At 42.1% G+C, this 21,254-nt stretch overlaps 3 protein-coding genes across 4 annotated transcripts; 2 read left to right on the forward strand and 1 right to left on the reverse strand.

Moving 5' to 3' along the window:
- The first annotated feature begins 3 nt into the window (after positions 1-3).
- Positions 4-869, forward strand: LOC135426459 (uncharacterized). The gene has a single exon (XM_064679551.1). The coding sequence runs from the start codon at positions 5-7 to the stop codon at positions 575-577; it is 573 nt and encodes a 190-aa protein (XP_064535621.1). The 5' UTR covers position 4; the 3' UTR covers positions 578-869.
- Positions 870-912: 43 nt separating this feature from the next.
- LOC135426455 (serine-rich adhesin for platelets) lies at positions 913-10,285 on the forward strand. The gene is made up of 5 exons (XM_064679541.1): positions 913-1,684; positions 2,718-8,374; positions 8,494-8,571; positions 8,634-8,774; positions 8,838-10,285. Exons 1-5 carry the CDS (start codon positions 1,015-1,017, stop codon positions 9,075-9,077), a joined length of 6,786 nt encoding a protein of 2,261 aa, XP_064535611.1. The 5' UTR covers positions 913-1,014; the 3' UTR covers positions 9,078-10,285.
- On the reverse strand, positions 10,269-20,018 carry js (jiangshi). Of its 2 annotated transcripts, none has more exons than XM_064679549.1 (6): positions 19,534-20,018; positions 17,370-17,536; positions 13,171-13,260; positions 12,956-13,106; positions 11,908-12,029; positions 10,269-11,844 (listed from the first exon to the last, which is right to left on the reverse strand). In XM_064679549.1, exons 2-6 carry the CDS (start codon positions 17,445-17,447, stop codon positions 10,438-10,440), a joined length of 1,848 nt encoding a protein of 615 aa, XP_064535619.1. In that variant the 5' UTR covers positions 17,448-17,536; positions 19,534-20,018; the 3' UTR covers positions 10,269-10,437. The 2 variants fall into 2 exon arrangements, with proteins under 2 accessions (XP_064535619.1, XP_064535618.1); XM_064679548.1 differs by having other exon boundaries at positions 10,269-11,847; positions 19,534-20,016.
- Between the last annotated feature and the right edge of the window lie 1,236 nt (positions 20,019-21,254).

Here is a 21,254-nt window from a genome sequence, read left to right on the forward strand (position 1 = left end):
AACAATGGAGGACATCTTCTTTGACTGCTGCAGCGAGAGTGAACACGAATGCGAGACTGTACTCATGCAGCGAGAGGGCATACTCAAGGCTGGAAAAGGGGACGCTACCGACCACTGTTTATTGCAAAGAAAACCCAATAATTATGACGATCCGATGCAGATACGCGACGTATTACATCGTGCCGCGAATAGTGCACAGATATTGCTACGCGGCCTGGGTGGGCAGTGCGAGTACACTAATTTCGAGCCACGAGGATGCATGTGCTCTTATCCGGCAACGTTGGAGATCACCGCACGAGTTCACACGGAATCATCGTGTGGCTGTCCCCCGCATTGCCAATGCATACTGCGCGGCAGTCCGGTCACACTGAAACTGCCCATGGAGCTGAATCCGCACGACGGCCAGGTCAATGTAAACATATTTCAGCCAAGGCCGAAGCAATTGACTACTGCCGGCGAGGGCGTAGGCGGGGGCGATAGGCGCACCTCCAATCCCCCTTCAATAAACGTGCAGCGGCATTCACAGCGACGCGAAGGCGCTAGGAAAATCGGGCGTCGTGTGCGTTGGGATGCTTAGGAGCTATGGCGGCAGTTCTTCCAGATTTTTGTAACTCTAGTGAAAAGCGTGGGTGTTGTTAACACGCACCAGTGAAGAGCGTGGAGATGTGCTATTGCAATTCGATAGCAAGCCAGAGCAACAAAAATGTGGTGAAAAGCATGGGGCATACGGATACAGACACTAGCAAACAGCTTGGAGGTGCGTTTGTCAAATTTGATAAGGATCAAAAGCGCGCCTTGCTTATCGATATCACTCGTATTCGAAATTATTTATTTGTAAATTCAGTTCGATTAAAAAAAGCGACATATGAGTAGGCTTCGTTTTTGTTGCGGTGCTTGACAAATGGGTTTTGGTTCAGTTCATTTTAATCATTTCAAAGAGCAACATCGTAGAATAAATTTCATGTAAATTCTTATATTAGTTGGAATACATTTGGAGCCATAGTCCATTTAGCCATGGACAAGGACAGGAATAAAACGAATGCCAATAAGAATGCATCGTGTTCTGCTGCACGATGCAAGAAACCAGATACCTGCATCCATTTGCGCAGCCTTCGCCAGCAGCAAATTAAAGCGGGCACCTCCACTCAAGTACTCTATCGTGGGCCCAATTTTCAGGCACAGCGCAGCGATGAGGATATCTTTTTTGATTGTCTGAGTATTGGCGACACTGATTTTCCCCGGGAGGGTCACAGCTGCAAAATGTACGCCAGCTGTAAGACGATCACTAGCACCAACCCCACCATGTGCAGTAAGGCCTCTAGTAAAAAGGCAACAAACAGTTGTAAAACAACCTCCACCTGTAATGCGTCCGCCAGTAGCAAATTCGATGATCCGGTGGTCGTGCGCGAAACCCTTGAGCGTGCTGCAAATGCCACACAAATGCTGCTACGAAACTTTGAGCGGAATAAGCGGGTTTGTAAACGTCCGTGCAGTGCAACTCTGGAGATAACAGCACGTCTGTTAACCGATCCCAAGGAAACCAGCTCAAAATGCCGTCTAGAGGGCAGACCGGTTACCGTTCAAATGCCACTGCAATTCGATCCGAATACGGGCCAAATGGTCACAAGCCAGTCACGGCCTATTGAGAAGGAGACACCAGGCTGCTCGAAGCTGACGTGCACAGGTAGGGATACCAGCAAAAAAACTTTTAAGCCGTTAAGTGATGCAGCGGACGTAGAAGATGACTACAGCATGTTTAAGGGCTCATGTGGTCAGTCCATTGAGAGCATTGGGCTGGTCCCAGTCATAGTGCCTTTACCGGCAGCGATGCCAGAGCCAGTGCCAGTGCCAGTGCCAGTGTCAGTACCAGCGCCAGTGCCAGTGCCAGTGCCAGTATCAGTACCAGTACCAGTACCAGTACCAGTACCAGTACCAGTGCCAGTTGCAGTACCGGAACCCCTTCCCTCGCCAGAAGCAGTACCTGAACCAGAACCTGAACCCGAGACCGAATCGGAACCAGATACAGAGAAATTGCAGAAAATTATGACGCTGTCAGAGTCGGAGACCGAACCGATTCTGACGCCGGTACACGATCTAACACCAGAACCCTCGAAAATGGAGGGGCCTGTTAAAAAGTATTTTCTGGCCTTGCCGCAGCATAAGGAGTTCTCAAATTGTTCACCTTGCCGGTTCGAGCCTAGCCCCATTATGGACGAGGATGGTAACGTCTTCTGTCCAGGCAATTGTGGATGCTGTCAGTGCCCTTGGAAACGACGTTCCTTTGATGACAATCGCGACCGCATTAATGTGAAGGTCTGCCGCTGTGTACAGCGTGGCACCATTTTTTCCAACTTTGATGAGCGAGAGACTTGCAGTCAGACATCCTATTTCGACTTTTGCCCATGCAGGGAGAAGGCCGAGGCCAAGTTCCTTGAGCTGTATCACTGCGAAATGTGGTCATCAGCGAACGTAACGCGCGGTCGGGAGGTACAGCTCTCAGAGATCAAGGAGCTAAGGACACCGCCGCAAACGCGTTCTTAATTGAACTTTGAAAATCCGTCCCCTCCCAATCTCTTCGCTTCGCTTTTTGCTCATAATCAGTTCCTTGTCCAAATGGTCTATAATTTATTGAGATTAATGTTCTTCCCATCAGAATAAAATGTTCAAATCATGTCCAACTGCATCTAACGGTCTCTTTTTTCATTCTTTTTTTGCAGATTGCCCAGCTCTGATGTATATGCAAGATGAGCGACGCTATCCAATGAACGCTGACGCCCTCGCCCCCAACTACCGCACCCAAGACATACAAACTGACCAATCCCATTTGAGAAATGAAGCTCAAAGGGCTGTCCAAAGGCAGTCCAACGGCGACGAAATGCCCAGCCACCCAACGCAGACACAGAATTCAAGAAATCAGCAGGATATGGAGGAGGGTAGCGCGGAACTGGGCAAACCATCTCAGACGGACACATCCTATCTTCACGATCACTATGTACGCTCGCTCGGTAATAACTTTGTTGCGGACAAGCTGTCACAAACGCGTGTCATCAGCTGTGATTTCTATAATATGGGGAAAATTCATTATCCCACACAATACATATGCCGCATTGTAGATGAGAACGATGAACAGATGCAAGAAAGGGTTCCAAACCGTATCAATTTTGATGAGAACCACTCAGGTCGTCAACATCCAGTCGAAGAATGTATTTGTACCAACAATGATTGGAAGCAAATAATTAAAGCTGAAATGCGCACGCAATGTCAGCAAACAGATTCTTGTTGCGAGTCGAAATCGCAACCAAGTATACCATCCTCTACAGCCGTACAGCCATTTGATAGTAAGAACAGTGCACAAAGTAATAAATCCAGCATTTGTCCCTGCGGCTCAAAATCTATGCCCAACGTACCATTAGTGGAAGCTCAACCGCCGCTCTACGAGGAACCGAAAATACAACCGCAACCATCACCGATACCTTGTTATTGTGAATCAGACGAAGGTCAAAGCAATGACTTTTCCCGACAAAGTAATTCTGCATATTGTTCTATACCCAGTTGCCACACCGCACAGAGCGGCACCGTAGATCAAGGCAATGACGTTTCCCAACCAAGTAATACTGCTTATTGTTCAATACCCAGTTGCCATACCGCACAGAGTGGCACCGTTGATCAAGTTGATGAGTTTTCCGAATCAAGAAATGTTGCCTCCTCTCCAACACCCAATTCTCATACCGAACAGAGTGGCATCGAAGATCAAGCCGTTGACGATTCTCAACCAAGTAATGCTGCCTATTGTTCAATACCCAGTTGCCATACCGCACAGAGCGGCACCGTAGATCAAGCCGTTGACGATTCCCAGCCAAGTAATGCTGCTTATTGTTCAATACCCAGTTGCCATACCGCACAGAGTGGCACCGTTGATGAAATTGATGAGTCTTCCAAATCAAGAAATGTTGCCTCTTCTCCAATACCCAGTTCCCAGACCGGACAGAGTGGCATCGAAGATCAAGCCATTGACGATTCTCAGCCAAGTAATGCTGCCTATTGTTCGATACCCAGTTGCCATACCGCACAGAGCGGCACCGTAGATCAAACCGTTGACGATTCCCAGCCAAGTAATGCTGCTTATTGTTCAATGCCCAGTTGCCATGTCGCACAGAGTGGCACCGTTGATCAAATGGATGAGTCTTCCAAATCAAGAATTGTTGGTATTGCAGGTCAACCCAATAACCCATCTCAAAAAACTAATGCTGCCAACAGTCCAATGTCCAGTATTCATACTACACAAAGTTGCACCGCAAATCAAGGTAAAGCCTTGTCGCAACCAACTAATGCTGCCTGGTGTGGAATGCCCTGTTGCCATACTCTACAGAGTGGCCCCGCAAATCAAGCTAATGCTTTGTCCCAGCCAAGTAATGTTGTCTATTGCTTAAATCCAAGTTGCCTTACTGCACAGAGCGGAATTGTGGATCCAAATACGACCAGATCATGCGCTGTACACAGCGGCTTGCCATCGTTGCTTTCCGGGGACAGTTGTCCCCGTACTCTGGACAATCAGGCTGGAGTTACCTCGGTCTATTACAGCCTGGAGTCGGGCAATAGTCGTTCCATGGCACCAAGTACTATGCCGCAAACTGGAAATCCTTGTGGATTGCCAAGCGCACACAGCCCTGAGCCAAGCTGTTATTATTCCCTGCACTCAGAGACTAGTAGAGGAAACGAAAAGGATAACGATACGGCCTTTTTTAGCGTGAGATCTTGCACCAGTCGACCATTCGATAACGCAACCACTTTTGATAGCTTGAAAACTGGCACAAGTCATCGGGATATCTGTAACTGTTATCAAAGGGATAATGCCACTAAATATTTCAGCGTTGATTCTGGCAGCAGTCGTCTAGTCAATAATAGAGGTCAAAAGGATAACGCCACGGCCTTTTTCAGTGCACAATCTTGCGTCAGTCGTCCGGTCGATAATAGTCAAAAGGATGACGCTACCCGCTTTTTAAGCGTGCAATCCTGCACCGGTCCTCCAGTCGATAGTTGTTCTAAAAAGGATGCCGACACAGCTTTTTATAGCGCACAATCCTGCACCGGCCCTGTTAATATTAGCTCGAAAAAGGATAACACCACCACCTTTTTTAGCGCACGGTCTTGCACCAGTCGACCAGGCGATAAGGACGCAACGATTTTTCTTAGCTTGGAATCGGGCATCAGCCGGCCGGTTGTCGCTCAACCCAATGTCGGATTCCAACCAATCCCCAGTAGTCTCACCGCGCAGAGCTACTCCGAAGGTGTGTTTGGCAAGCAACCCTCTGTGATTCCTTGGAATATGGTTACCGCGAAAAGTGAAAATCAAAGCGAAACTACCGACTGGCGAAGCGCGCGCTCTAAATACACCGCTGAGCTCGATCAAAGTGGCGTCGATGTGGCGTGTTCTTGCCTCGCACCCGATCCAAGTACGCGTACCTTCATCGCAGCAGAGCCGAGTAGTATTGCGCCGGTGACTTCATTGGGCCAAGACCCGTTTTACCAACAGGCACAGAATATGCAGATGCTGAGAGGAGCGAACTTTGTTGATGCACAAAGCACGACTTATCAGAGCGCGCGTTCGGAGCCTAGCAAGACGCATCCTTGCTCCTGCAGCAAAATTGCACGCTCTGACATGGGTACTCAACAAGGTGAAAGCTTTTTCGATGCAGACAGGAGCCATATAACGACATCCATCAAGAGTCGTCCAGTTGAGCATGGCGAGAGTAATGCGGATGATGTCTCACAGCATAGTAGTGCCCATCAGGTAGCCTGCAATAAATCTTCTTTGGGCTACGCCGACAAGACCTCGTCACGTTCGCAGTCTGTAATGGCCAACATCACGTGCTTGTGCTCGTCAGATCAGAGGATGAAGTTGGGATTAGTGGGACGCGAGGGTAGGGAAGGACCGCCCTTCACAAAAGTCGAGGAAAGTGGCTTAGAATGCGCCATTGTGCCCGCTGATCCTGTGCTTGTATCAAAGATGTTTTCGGTAGCCGCTACCAAAGATTCAAGCTGTTGTCAGAGCTGCAATGTAGCACCGAGCACAAAGGTTGTGTTTATGAATCGGACTGACAAATTTTGTGATTGCTATTCTTCATCTGAGACTTCCATAGGTGGTACTGCTGTCAAGTCTTTATCTGAATTTCAAGACATTGAAAGCGGACCCTCGAGCTGCAACTGTGACAAAGTGTCGTCTAGGGGGATGCCAATTCATAAAGGGCAAAGATTGGTTGGCTGCAAGTCTTTAGATCCATCCGTACCTTACGGTGACCAACAGATGTCCATGAAAAGCGCATTTACCTGTTCGTGCAACCAACCAATGTTGAGTGTCGACTATAAATCGGCAAACTCCGCAACTGCATATTCAAAATCCTGTCTAACAACCTCGAAATGCGGCGTGTCTATGCCAAACTTTAGCTTGGCACCCGATGCCGAGGGTACCAAAATTTCCGGTCAAAATCGTATCAGCCCTGAAGAGGGTGCTATGGAGCAGGACGGGGAACAGGTCCAGGTTCAGGAACAAGTCGAGGTTCGGGGCCAAGACCAGGTCCAGAGCCCGGTTCAGGACCAGATCCAGGTCGAACATGAACAGGACAGCTACTGTGAGTGTCGATCCGAAAGGCAGGTGACGAGTTACAGGAGCTGTGTATCGAACGAATGGGACAATGCCGGTTCACCAAAGGAACGCATTCTGAATATATTGAATTTATTGAGCGATTCAAACGATTGCTGCCTGGATCGCACGGCCACTATACAACAACTGTTTCGTGAACTAACCCTGATGCTTCGTCGAGAGGAAGAGGATGATGAAGAGGCAGCTGAACCCTTATCCTACGAAGATTGTATGGCAGCCGTAACGGCGGGCCGACTACCACCAAAAAAACAGCCCAAGTCGAAAGACAAATTGGAGCGGATGCAGTGTCTTGATCAAATGGAAAAATATCTGGAAAAATGTTTTCCCCTAAAAACTGGTCGGACTATACAACCGACGGAAATCGTCGCTTTCGAACGTGATCCAAATTTTGATCCTTATCGTAAGCCTTATGATACCGACGCTGACTCAAAGGATACGAATTTCGTCAGCTGCCATACCGACGTCGAGATTCATACGCCATTCGCATCCGATTCCTATCGAACGTGCTCTAAATCTGGAAGCTGGAAATCCCCGGATTCCAAATCGACGAGCAATAAATCATCTGATTGGAAGACTCCCGATTCTAAATCGGCCGATTCGAAATCGCCAGATTCGATCAGCTGGAAATCACCAGATTCCAAATCATCCAGTTTAAAATCACCAGATTTTAAAACGAGTACGCCCATAGAGGGCTCTAAGCGTGACTCGCAAGTGGAATCTATAAGTCCCGACTCAATAAGAATCTCTGCATCACCTCCTAGCCCAATAGATGAAGATAACAAACAAACTCCCCTGGCAGATATGGATGAAGATGACTCTGCAGAAGCAACGGCAGCGGCACCTGAGATCCCCGAAGAGTATGGCGAAGTAGATACCCAACCCGAGGAACAGTCTACAGCACTGCCTCCAGAAGAGCCTGAGCCGGACGAAACAACGAATGAACTTAGTCCAGACTCTGGTGCCCATAAAAAGCCGAGCTGTACATGTGGGACTGACAATGAGTCTACGGAAGTCCCTCCAGAAGAGCCTAAGCCGGACGAAGCAACTAATGAAATTACTCCAGATTCTAGTGACATTAAAAAGCCGAGCTGTACATGTGGGCCTGACAATAAGTCTACAGAAGTGCCTCCAAAAGTGCCAAAGCTGGACGAAGCAACTAATGAAATTACTCCAGATTCTGGTTACATTAAAAAGCCGAGCTGTACATGTGGGCCTGGCAATGAGTCTACAGAAGTGCCTCCAAAAGTGCCAAAGCCGGACGAAGCAACTAATGAAATTACTCCAGATTCTGGTGCCCAAAAAAAGCCGAGCTGTACATGTGGGACTGACAATGAGTCCACAGAAGTGCCTTCAGAAGAGCCCAAGCTGGATGGAGCAGCCGACGAAGAAGCGGACGAAGAAGTGGACGAGGCTGAAGAACTCACTCCAGATTCTGGTGCCATTCAAAAGCCGAGCTGTATATGTGATCAGGATTCGAACGATCTTTTGAGTCCGCTTACGGATAGGGAGCGCCTACTATGCGAATATATGATGCGTCGCATGTGCGAATTATGTGGGGATGAGCAAACCGTAGAGGAGGAGGCCACGGACGGCGTAGATCGACCGGGAGAACCCTGTGTTTGCTGTCATTGTCGGGCGCTCGCTTGCGACAACCAATGCAAGACTGTATCCAAGACACTGGATGCCGTCCGATATGATCCCGTTGCCGAAACGGTAAGTGGTCTTTGGGTATCTTAAAATATTTACAAGTTGAGTTAAGGATATTCCCTAGTAGTTGACCTTTGAATATAGTACTCTAAGGAGATTACTAAAATTAATTTCATTTATTACAGAAATTTTTCATCGATTCCATTATTTGTGATTTACATGCTATGAATCATGTGATGAACAAGAATAAAATTAATCCTAAGGTAAATTATACAACCGACCTGCCGATCGAAACTTTTTTTTTAAAACCTTTCTCGCCTCTCAGACCCCCAATCCGTCGCCTTGTATGGGCAATGGGCCGGGAGAAAGTTTCCCTGTAACCATTACGGATGTCTCAAGTTTGGGCTGTCGTGCGCTCTATGTGCGATGGCAATTGGATGACTGCGCCGCCATTGGTGGATACGAGGTGAGCGCAATTTATAATTCACATATACCCAATCAATCATATATGACCCTCTCCCGTCAATAGATTTATGTGGATGGCCATTTGACGAATCGTTTTTATAGTTATCGCCACGAATCTGGCGTCGTGGCCAATGTGGATGTGACTAAGCGGCATCAGATCGTTTTGCGCGCACAGGCGGTGGGTCAAGAGTTTCCTGGCGATGAAGTTGGTTGCGGCCAAAATGCGATGGTACACGCCCATCCGGAGATGCTGGTGGGCGCTAGCCGACCCTGGACACCAAGCGTCTTTTTTTATGAACCTTAAGTGCGCCCAGTTTGACGCTGACGGCGCACAAAGTGCTAGTCAAAAGTTTCTATTCGAGTTTTGTCCTTTCTTAATACCGTTAGTTTTTTCCCTTGTTCTTTGTGCATATAGCTCGATTATCGATTATTATCGATTATTGTACCTAGTGTAGAGATCGATTTTTGAGGAATATAAGTGGTCCAGCATGCATTCAAGCATAGGAATTTAAAGTGGACATTCGATCCCTTTACAATGTGCCTTAAATACAAAATTGTACTCATCGATGTTGCACGTTTTGTTGCGTTTTAAAACGCGATATTTACATATATACACATAAATATATTTTTGAATCTGTTATATGAACAAAATTAGAGATGGGCAATGCGAACAAATTTTAGCTAATGAAAATTGTCTAAATCTTGAGATAATAGAGAACATTTTACTCTGATTGGCTTGTTTTTTTTTTTTATTGATATTATTTGTCTTAAAAAGAAATTGTTGACAGTGTCGAAATTGTACTACACCACAACGATTCAAATTATTGGAAAGTCCCAGTTGCATTTACTGAAATGTTAGTAAAGTTACAAATACGAAAATATCAATCTGAAGAAGTATGAGTTCCAAGGAAACCTACAATAACTAATTGTTCAAAACCCTGTGGTTTTAAAAATCAGTTTGTTAAAAACTCCCTAGTCACAGTCACAAGAAATTACAGAGTTGTGAAGTCACAATTTAATCACCGTTTGCGGAAGGGAGTTGTATTGAAACACAATTATAAAAGTGAGATGATAAATTACACTGGATTGTCATTGAGCCACACAAAGTTAATTGTATATAATCCTTAAGAGTTAATTTTAGAAAATAACAAATGCAACGAATTACGCTAAACCACAATGTAAATGAGCACCTATATCAGGCAATATTGTCGCAATATAATACAGGAAATTCATATTTTTTATATAAGAATATAAACCTATCGATCTAGCTATTGACTCGAAATACTCAAGCAAAATTCTCTGTTAAGACTCGTCGCCCATCTCTATTACATCTAAGAAGTTACGTACACATATGTATATGTAGATATGTAGTTAGTCTGCCGTTTTAGGCAAGCATAACTGTTGCATTGTTATAATAACAGTTAATTATCTAATACTAGATACTTACCACCTGGAACGTAGCAATTGTGGACCAAGGTTCATGTTTGAATATACGTAGTTTTTACACACTTATTTAATGCGCATTATTTTTACTGTGAAATATACAATAAAATTAACATTTAAATGCATGAAAGATGCGAAGGCGGATAGTGGGTAGGATATTATGTCATCTAATACTAGGCGTAGTTGCGGCGTGTGGAATGGAACATATAATAGAACTTAAACTATCTACGCAAACAGGGCTGGCAAGTGCCGGGCAGCACAAACGATGGATGGCACTCGGGGCACTTGGGGTTCTCGCCGAACCATCTGCCATTAGTGGAGCTGCTACTAGACGAGCTGCTGCCGCCGTTGCTGCCGGCCCGACGTTCTGGTATCTTTAACTGAAATGAATTGTAGAGATCTCCGGCGGGGCTCGAGCCAGGCGCATAGCCTGTGCGCCCGATTGTCTCCAGCGGGAAGGCATACTCCGGTATGAGCAGCTGCTTACGCAGCTGCGTTATGTCTGTCGATGTGGAGCTAGCGCTAGCGCTGACCACATCTACGCGTCGCTGCGCCTTTTCCGTGGCCACCAGGGGCAGCTCATTGGGTTTGATGGAACGCGAGCTGGGCAACCGCTTGGGCGCAACTGCGGCTGAACCATGGCTGGCTATGTCATTCAATTTGGAGTTGAAACTATCCTGTTTGGTCTTGACGCTGTAGTCGCCTGTAGTCTCCGGGTATTCGCGTCCGTCCACGCCTATGGGCGGATCCAGTTTAGGTGGCTGCAGCCCATTAGCGGGCACTTTCCATTCGTAGTAGATGGGCGGTCCTTGTGTTGTGGCTATGTCATGTGGCACAAACTCCACAAATGGTGGTAGCAGATCATTAAAAGGCAGCTCTGCCTTGGCTGGCACTTTGGGCGGCGGTGTCGAAGGGGGCGTGGCTGGGCGGAATGCTTGCGCCGGCGTGGGCGTACGATGCTCTGTTTGAGCCACAGCTGGGCGATAGTTGATCGCTGTACTTGCCGTAGTGGCCAACGTGGAGTAGGAGAAGGGCTGTCCAGCGTAAGTGGTGGGTCGGCTGAGCGGGCGTGCGGTGGTGCTTGGCCCGGCCGCTGCTGCCGTAAAGCGTCTCTGAGTTGAGGCGGTGCTAAAAGGCGCCGCTGACGAAGTCCGCAATGTTTCCGTGGCCGGCTGCAGCTCGTCCTGATTGTAAATGGGATACACAAAAGGTGGTTCATAAATTTTCGATGGTGCCTTGATGAACTTGACCAGCTTGGTGGTGTTTTTGGTCGCTGGGTGCTCAGCAGAGTTAAAGTCAGCTGAGGTATTGTAGCGTGTGCTGTGACTGGTTCCCAGGTCATCTGTGTCAGGATCCGTAATGCGCTGATGCAGTGCCTCCGTGCGTTTGTGCAGCACAGGCGCAACAGAGGCGGGCCTGCGAGTGGTGGTGCGGCTGGTGGTGCTGATGGGTTTGGCTCGGGGCGTGCTGCTGGCCACTTCGATCTGTGGTTCGTAAGCCGGCGGCAGTATAGTGCGGCTGGGTGGAGGAATGCGCCAGCGTGTTTGACCGTTTTGTGCTAACTGAGACTCAAATTTGGCAACGCCTTTAGTGGAATCATCGCGTATTTGATTTTGACTCGGCGTCAGCTGCTGCACGAAACAGAGCCTGGTCAGTATAGAAAAAGATTATGGTGAATAGGAAAGTCTTACCTTGTACTGGCTTCTGAATGACTCGCCGGAGTAGTCGGGTGCATAGGGACGATCCAGCAAATCTGGACGTGGTGTGCGTAAATTGTTTTCTTCATCGTTGACAAAGGGCTTATCACGCTGTCCTAAAAGTCACACAGTAAAAAAAAGAAATAAAGAGATATATATGAATGTCCTTTTTAGACTTTAAACACTTAAACTTTGTAAATACTGAACCGATTATTCTAACAGTTTTCCTTTAATCATAGTTGGTTGTCTTTAATAGTTTTGAATAAGTTTTAGAAGTTCTAATTTTTTTTCTTTCGAAATTTTTAGAAACAAATAAGGCATGAGCATTTTTAATTCCAAATCTAAACATCTTATATGTAGCTCAATCTATTTAATATAATTAGTAAGATAATTTGTTTATTAACCCTTGTTCTTTTTGTGGAAAGCTAATGTACATTTTGTAAAAACGCATTTTCACAAAGATTTTGATTCTGAAGCTTCATTTAATTTAAACAGGTTCATTATACCCTAAACCCATTGAAAATTGTTTACAAGAGTAGAATGGTATTATACAAATGTATGTAAGGGGCAGAAGGAAGTATCTCCGACCCCATAAAGTATATATATCCTTGGTCAAAATAAACGGCCAAGTCGATCTATCCATGTGCGTGTGCCTGTCTGTTCGTATATCCGAGTATACATATGAATGCGTCGATCTCAGAACCTACAAAGCTAGAAAATTTGAATGTAGAGTGCTAATGCGAATATTCCATGGACGAATAAGATCTACTGCAGAAAATCTCATCAAGATTGGGACGCCACATGGCAGCTAGCGCAAGGCGCAAGAATTTTCGTATATATGTGCATTGAAATTGCGATTGTATTGTATATTGTATTGGAAACCGGAAGAAGATATAATTTCCTTTGTAGTAATGCTAGTTATATGTTTGCTTGATGTTTTAGTAGAAGTTTCGGGGTATTTGATAGTCGGGTACTTCCGAGAAAAAGATATTTGCTTGCTCATTAATCTACTTACTTAAAGCTTGTATTGATTTTCACTTACCAATTAGAAGATTGGCCGCATAGTTGCTCTCAGCCTTGGAGCAGTTGACCATGTACCAATGATCGCAGATGAGCATGCGCTGCTGAAAGAGCGTGGTGTTGGGACAGGTATAGCTGAACTGACGGCCCAGGCCATCGCACATGTGATAGACCTAAGCGAAAAGGATGTTAACAGGTCATAGAAAAGAGTGCAATGCAAAAGGTTACGAAACACACCTGGCAGCCCGTCTCCACGTCCGCATAGTAGCCCGCTGGACGTCCTGTGCAAGAAAAGGAAGTCTTTTGCGCGTTCAATGCATTTTGGCACTGGAAAAAAAATATGGAGTTACATATATTAAGCCATATATTAAGGAAGCAAAACTGGGAACCTATTTCGAGCTTTAAAGGGGGAAATATTGAAAAATAGAATTATTCCGTGTAAAACTGAAAAAAGTGACGAATTAAAATTCGAACCGATATTTATGTTCATGTGTGGAAAGCCAGGTTCATGAATCAAACCTTAAGACAAGTTATGGGTTCCAACCGTGAATCTAGTGTGTGAGTATATGAGAATTGTTTTGGGCGCTTTCCCAAGCCAAGAGCGATTAGTGCGGCTAAACAAATGATACAAGTACTCGCCGTCTGATCAAGATCTATGAATACTCGAACTGGGTACTCGTGTCGAGACCATATACGACTGTTGCTGGCATGCATATGCCACAGCCTCGGGCTATGGTCCACCAAGTGATGAATTGAAGTGATGTCATAAGTTGGCACATGGTGCCACGGCTGCTTGCAACAGTCAGTGGGTCCAAAGCGACCTGCTGCTGTGTGAAATGTCAACTTTGTGTTTTGTGCTTTTTTCTTCAGTTTTTTATTATTTTTTGTTGTTTAATTATATAGAAAAAGTCTTCATGTGTCTCTAGCAAATTATAGCCCAATGACTTATCGAAATCTGCCACTGGGTCTCTCCAGCTACGTGTGAATATGTGAAGAAGCTTCCGTGCCAAAGACTGCAGAGTCCGTGAAAAATTGTTTTTCCCAGCTGCCGCAAAACAATATAACAAAACATTTCAAGCTGCAGCAAAGCCCTAAGCCCAGCTTATATAATATTGTAAAACAAGAAAAGGAAAAATAAAAATAATACAAAATAATTTATTTACTGGACAACAGATGTTTTTGCTTCGATAAATTCGATGGACGATCGCTGTTTGCTGAACCCTTCAAATTCCTGAGTTAACGTTTCACAGTTAATTCGACAGCTGTGTCTAAAATTTTGCTTGTCTATAAGCTCTATTAAAAAGATAAAAGATACTTGCTGACATTTTGATTTTCCGTGTATTTATGCCTTACATTTTGTAATTTATTGCGGGGCGTTGTCTAAAACTGTACATTTATAGTGTGCGCCAATTTGTTGGGCTAAATACCATGTGTTTAAAATAGATATGTAACTAGACTAGACAAATATGCAACTAGACAAAAATAAAAAATAGAGAATTTGTATTGTTACCCAAGCAGACATATTCTTCCTTTTAAGCTTCCCGAATGAGAGCCTTGCAATTTCACACCATTTTTGTAACAGCATTAAAAAGCCTTCACTCGGCGACTTCTGTCGACGGCGATACTATTGCCTATCCCGCAAACAGAACCATTTCCATTTATCAAAACTTTGCAAATGTAACTGCTTACTGATGGAACATAAAAAGGCGATACAAAAGCAATATGTAAGTATCTTATGCAAAAAATATTCTCTATGTATTTGCTTGTATTTGTTTTGCGATACATTTTTTCAGCCTCTCCACTTACGAGGTATCTTCTAGTCGAGCACTCGTATCTGGAGCAAACATATTTGTCGCTTTTATAAAAGCTCTCAACACTTTTACAGTGTCGCCTATATGGTTACGTTTCCCGTTAGCTTATAAGGTAATGTGATTAACATTAATTTGCGACACTGTGGGCTCAAAAATTGATTTGCATTTGCCTTATAGGGGCACAGACATTGTTTATCTCTGGATCTGTGAAGATCTTAACCGATCTGCCAGGCAATTGGCATGCCAAATGGTTGACTAACCAAATACTTGCCTTGCGGCTAATTTATGTAATTTGATCACATGCTGAGAATAGTTGTTGGTAATTTCATAGTTAATAGCACTTCGTTTACGGCCGATGTTTACTGAAATTTTTTAAATAGCGTTAAGTGTTGCTGGGATTTTAAAAGAGTTTTTTAAACGATTGCTTCATAAATTTAAGTTTAACTTCAACTCAACTTCCTCTGCGTGATCATTTTCATTTTTAGCGTAGCTAAAAATAGACAGCACACTTTTTTTTAAACGTATTTTGTTCCATTTTTTGGAACTCTTTCTCATCTTCTTCTTCTTGTTGTTGCTGTTGTTGTGCTGCAAAAGTGTCAGTAAAAAGGTCACTTGGTCAGCGACTGCGTCAACGTCTTTGTTTTAATATGCTTGAAGACCTTTGCCGTTTGTTTCTGTTGCTGGTTGTGGCATGTGTGTGAATGAATACCCGTATCAGTAGGTGCACTCACATAGACAGCCATAGAATAAATTAAAAATGAAACAAAGCGTAAAGAGCGCAAAATTACAACATTTTCCGCCGTTGCTCAAAAGCACTTGGGAAGTGAAGTCGAAAAAAAAAAAAACTATAAGAAGGTGAAGACGAAAAAGCTGTCAGACCTGAGTCAAAGGGGGCTTGTGCAGCAAAAGGGATGAGAGACGTGGGGCGGGGTTATTTTCAAAATGACAAACACCCAATTTTAAGCGCCTAATGTGGCAGCAAATATTGCAATGAAGAGTTGAACAGAGTTATTTCACAAAAGTTAAGCCATATAAAGCTGTGCGAGGTAATTATAGTATAACTGTTTGTCCAGACTGACCGACTTTAGCTAGAAATTGTTAATGTACCTTATGTGATGAAAGTACATACTTTCCACTTAAAAGGGCGGAAAATGTGCGGAAAGCGGATGTATGAAAGTTTTTACATTAAACTCATTTTTAAAGATCTCTCTCAAAATTCATCTGAGACTTTTTCAAATGTCAAATGTTGTATGAACGAAAGTATATTTTTTTTAGGGTGAAGGCTTTAGACCATGGGGCTAAAATACGTGGCTTGCTACGGGTATACTAGAATTTTCAAGGGTCGAAAAATTAATGTCTAAAATTTGAAGCACAAACTAGGAACGGACCAAGCCAGTGTAGTGTATCTGCTAAGAGAAATTATACATTTATTAGGTATAAAAGAAAGCAGACATATAAATACAATTGTTACGGATCTTGAATTCAGAGAGACTTACAAAGGCCTTTTATCTATTATTAATGATATTTTCAATAAATAAATTTATTCTGATTAGGTAATCGATTTCATGATTACCATACAAAAGTTCCAACCCTTCTATACATTATAGGTTTGAATAAACAGAAATCTTAATCTTTATATTTATATTTATAGCCAGGAAGTTGGAAGAATATATTTTGTCACGATATATGTTAAATAATAATTGTATAAAGTCATCGCCTAGCGGTCTATTTGCTTGTGTTTATGCAAGTAACTCTTTCGGATTACAATTCCGCAACTATTTCGAAATGAAAAGCTCTAGACACATACATAAAACTTTTAAATTTAGATCATTTTTTAGAATTTAACTGCTTAACGACAGTTAAAAGAAAATATAAAGGGCATAAACCCAATTGCAATTAGGAATAAGTAGAAATAAGTAATATTACGTATGTATGTATAATAATTATAACTATTTGCTATTCTAAAATACTTAACAAGAAACTAAAAACTAAACTCCATAGATAGCATAGGTGCTTGAAAATTACGACTTAAATTAACAAACACACAAAAACAAGAAAATTATTGAAAATAATAAAATATATATGTTCAACAATTTACTAAACTATCCAGTACAATAATTTATGAATAGATATCAATATGGCAATTAGTAAGTATGATAGTTAACATGTACTTGAAATATTTGATGAGCCATTTGAAAAACTAATATGCCACGGCGATTGTTAATTGATATAAACCAAATGAAAACCTGATGAATGTTAATGATGATTTTTGATGAAAACAGCAATTTCTAAAAGTATTTGTATACATATTATATAACTATTACTAGAATATCGAAATACTTCGCTTACGGAATCTCAAGAATTAAATTGATTGAAGATGTAAGCATTCTGTATTTTATATACATATTTAAGCAATTAATAAAAGCTATCTCTGGCACGCTAATAAGCACTTGCATTCGACTATATATATAGATAGTGTCAAACGTTAATATAATTCCAAACAAAATAATTTGCATTTCAATGTGTTTACGTGCGCGGGCCACAGCAGCTGTTTTTGCATATCTTCCAAATACTTTTTAAAGTTTCGTTTAGGTGATTTTGGGTGATGGGTAATCCAAAACTTACCTCACTGATCAAAAATAGCGCCGTAAAGCAGAGTAATGCCAGGGATCCAAGTCGAAAATTTTTCAAAACTGAAGGCATTTTTACCAATATTTGTTGTTGTTTTTACTGTTTTTGAAGGTGTCTCCAATTGCCCAATCAATGGGCTGGCTTAGTATCGTTTTGTTGGGCTGAAAGTGTTGAATAGATGATATTGATATTGTAAGTGTTGGAAAGTGTTCACTAATTGACTTATACATTACTATTATAATAGCTCCAATTGTGCCCGAGTCGATTTACTTAAAGTTCACGTAACAAACTTTCTTCAACAGTTTTGTAACAATGTTCAACAATGGGGCTTGGAACTTCCAGGGTGAAAACGATTTTCGATTTTAAGTTCGTAATTAATTGTAATTTAAAAAACATTTGCAGTCGTTGCCGCAGTAGTAGTAGTTGTTGTTGTTGTTTTTGCTGCCAACAAGCGGCATAAATTGTTGCCATTTTATGGCTGGCAGAATTAGCAACGCATTTGCTGCGCCCCCGTTGCCCCTGTCTCTCCATGACCTCCACCTACAATTCAATTTGCAACCTTGCAGCTTCAGTCTACACACACAGCAAACACACACAGCACACACACACATATAGTGTGTGGCTTGTCGTGCTGTGTGGCAGTGCATCCAAAATGCAGTTTGTTGCCGCTTTCCAAGCTTTCCAAATATGCCAAGTTGAACTTTGAACTATTTGGGGGTTTTTTTTTTAATTTTGGAGTTGCTTTCCTTGAAGTCACATACATCGATCCATTTAAAAGCAATCTAGCTCTCAAAACTATAAATCTTCTTGAATTGCATTCGATACGAGTTTTCTGTTTCTGTTCTTAATCTTGATCTGATAAATAAATTGCTTAAGTGCTTCGAATCAATTTTAACATACTCGAACTATTCAGAGTCGATAAATTGTATGTATTTAGGTAATCAGAAGTGTTAAAGATATATATCTTTGTGTATTTTAATTTGGTTTCATGTTTCTTAAATATTTGCTGTGACATTTTGTTATTGGTAAAAATCAATTTCTTTGTTTAAGCATAATCCCACTGTTATTTTAACTTTAATTTTAACTTTTTTCGTGGTCTAAATGCGAATACATATAAAAATAGTCTTGCGATTTCTATAAATTTCTTTACACAAGATATTTTTTAAAAACGAGCATCTGGATAAGTTTATAAAACCATGAAAATAATCATCGACATTTTTTTCTCGATTTATCTGCTAGGTGCACTAATCAAACTAAAACAAACGATTACAATTTTTCTTTTTTTTCTTAACGATAATTTGTCGCGAGATTATACACTTTATTGTTTTGAAAGAAAACCCTAAAAGTATTAATTGAATTGGGGTTTTTAATTTGATTAGAGAGAAAATAATAATAAAAAATAATAACGGAAATCTTACTTATATGCTGAAATCGTATCTGAATGCAAATTGTTTAAGAACATTTCAATTTCTTGTTTTGAAATTATCTATATATTGAGTTGAAAAATATCTAATAATGTTTTTATAATATTCCTTACAAAATATCTGTCAATATCAAACGCATTTAAGAATAATATTCGTGTGAGTTGAATAATTTAGCTCTCAAAACAAAAAATCAGCTCAAAACATTTCTATTTTTTTGGCATTCCTGTGATCTATTGACAAGATCATTTTGTGCGTGTCGAAGACACAACAAGCTCCACAAGAAAAGCAATAAAAATTTGGTTGAGTTTTTGTTGTTTGTTTCTTGGATATTTTGTTTTTGGTATTTTCCTTGGTTTGACCTTTTTGACAAGAAACGGCAACTAGTAACAAAATATTTGCAACTTTATCCTCAGCTCGTGATGCTGGTTTCGATTTTTATTGCAGCTTTGTGCCTTGCAGCATAACAAGAAAAAAAAAAATAGAAAAACGAGCCAAACTCAAAGCCTATTTGACATTTTTGCCAGCAATTTCCACAGAAAGAGCATTTGCGAACCCGAAGATGCTCAGGCAACAACAGAAACAACAATAACAACAATTATACCAATTAGCTGGCATTACAGGTTGATTACGACGACTCTGGCATTTTTTTCTCTAATTGTTGAAGCCGGCAGAAGGAATTACGAGCAGCTTGCAACGGGCTGGGTCTGATCAGAGATGGATAGTTTATGGCTCACCTTCGTCTTTAAGTTAACGAACAAATTGCTGTGCTACACGTAGGTTTGTCTGTGAATAATATTCCATATGGTCTTGTTAAGTTCCACTAAACACACATCGCTGATCACGCGAATCGCCCGCTGATCGCTGATCTTTGCAAAGATCAAATGTCAGTTGCCAACCGATCGAATGTGGAAACAAAGTCAAGAGCACACGCGCCAAATTTGAGATTCAATCACGTTCAGTCGTTGCTGTTAAAGATCCATGGATCCACAAGATCCAACTGGCATAAATTATATATTTATTACAGCTTGCCATTAACACTTAATGCCTATCGACAATGCACAAATCCGGCGTTGCAATTGCAAATTGCACTTCAAACGACGCGCGTCAATATTTTATGTTTGCCGCTTCTATTTTGCTTGTATCTCAATCTTTGTATCTTTTTTGTCGTTGTTTTGCCGCTGCGTCAACCGCACCGCACGATGTCTCGCACAGAACTGATGCCTGTGAATGCATCCGACTTGGCTTAAAATTCACATTAGGCCGTTAGCAAAGTCCGCCCGCTAGACGCGACACAGAAGAAGCGCCAAACGATCGTCATCAACGCCGACGCACAGTGGCACAAATCGTCGAGATTTGCTTACAAATTTAAAATAGCTAATACTAACAGTTTCATGCAAGTATGTGTAGATTAATTTCATTCGAAAATCGAAATACATGCATTCATATTTCATATATAAATCTTGTGTTTGTATATATTTATATTGTTTTGTTCGATTTTACGTTCGACTTGACACATATTTGTTTAAATTGTTAACTAAGAAATTTATATAAACATTTATCTCATTTTACAGATACACAACAAAGAATCCCAAAATGTCTAAAATTCAATGTCATCCATCTTAAAAAGTTGCAATATTTTTAAATAATTTCAGGTCTTTGCTTTGTATTTGCTTTGAAATTGTTTTTTATATTACTTAAATAGATGCCCAAACTCTGTACTGAAAACTTTAATAAAAGTAATGAAATAAAAGTGAGTCTATTTAAGGCACTTATACAAATTAATTTAACCCTAAATAACTTTTTTTGGTAATAATTTTGTTGACAAAAAACACAATATGCGACCACGGTGCAGTAAACATCTTCGTTAATAGCCGAAGGCGAAGCTGCTGTAAAGATCGTCTAAACATAGCCGATGTGGGCAGCACAGCTCGAGCCCGAGTCGGAGCTACAGTAAGAGCTACATTTACAGACAAAGCCAGAGCCAGGGCCCAGAGAGTTGGGCAGTCAACAAAGCGTTAACATTACAGCTACAATTTCATTTTCATTTTCAATGTTTGGGATTCGGGTTATTAGCGTCGAGTATGCCACCGTTTAAGCGGGGTGGCCCTTCACCAAATGTTTATTTGTCTAATTTATTGGATCACCCCACAGTTGGCTAAATAGAGCGATCGAGAAGAGCAGCAGCAGCAGCAGCAGAAACCGCAGCTCGAGATCTAAGTCAGATTAGGCGGGGGATTACGAAAGGCAGCAACTATCTAGTGTTCGCTGCAAGCAACGTCTTGAGCGTTGGCGTCGTCTTTGTCGACGTCGACGTCGACGTCTTCAGTTTTCAGTTTTCAGTGAGTTTTGTAAGATGAGATTTCCATTTTCAATTCATGCCGTTTATTTACTTGTTTTGCCGCCTTTCAAAGCCCTTTGTCGTGCAGCGAAAAGCCAAAGAAAAAAATTGAGAACT

This window comes from Drosophila montana, unplaced genomic scaffold (assembly GCF_035044405.1).
Source record: "Drosophila montana isolate Dmon_TW-CO22-7 unplaced genomic scaffold, ASM3504440v1 contig_203_1, whole genome shotgun sequence".
Lineage (NCBI taxonomy): Eukaryota > Metazoa > Arthropoda > Insecta > Diptera > Drosophilidae > Drosophila > Drosophila montana.

What these genes read in the sequence shown, in the direction of transcription:
- LOC135426459 (XM_064679551.1), top strand. Translation starts at nt 5, where the DNA reads ATGGAGGACATCTTCTTTGACTGCTGCAGCGAGAGTGAACACGAATGC.
- js (XM_064679548.1), bottom strand. Translation starts at nt 17,447, where the DNA reads ATGCCTTCAGTTTTGAAAAATTTTCGACTTGGATCCCTGGCATTACTC. An exon ending in ACGTGGAGACGGGCTGCCAG is followed by an intron (nt 13,107 to 13,170) that starts GTGTGTTTCGTA and finishes CTTTTCGCTTAG; the next exon opens with GTCTATCACATGTGCGATGG. An exon ending in CATTCAGAAGCCAGTACAAG is followed by an intron (nt 11,848 to 11,907) that starts GTAAGACTTTCC and finishes TGTTTCGTGCAG; the next exon opens with CAGCTGACGCCGAGTCAAAA.
- LOC135426455 (XM_064679541.1), top strand. Translation starts at nt 1,015, where the DNA reads ATGGACAAGGACAGGAATAAAACGAATGCCAATAAGAATGCATCGTGT. An exon ending in CTCGAAGCTGACGTGCACAG is followed by an intron (nt 1,685 to 2,717) that starts GTAGGGATACCA and finishes CTTTTTTTGCAG; the next exon opens with ATTGCCCAGCTCTGATGTAT. An exon ending in AGAATAAAATTAATCCTAAG is followed by an intron (nt 8,572 to 8,633) that starts GTAAATTATACA and finishes CTCGCCTCTCAG; the next exon opens with ACCCCCAATCCGTCGCCTTG.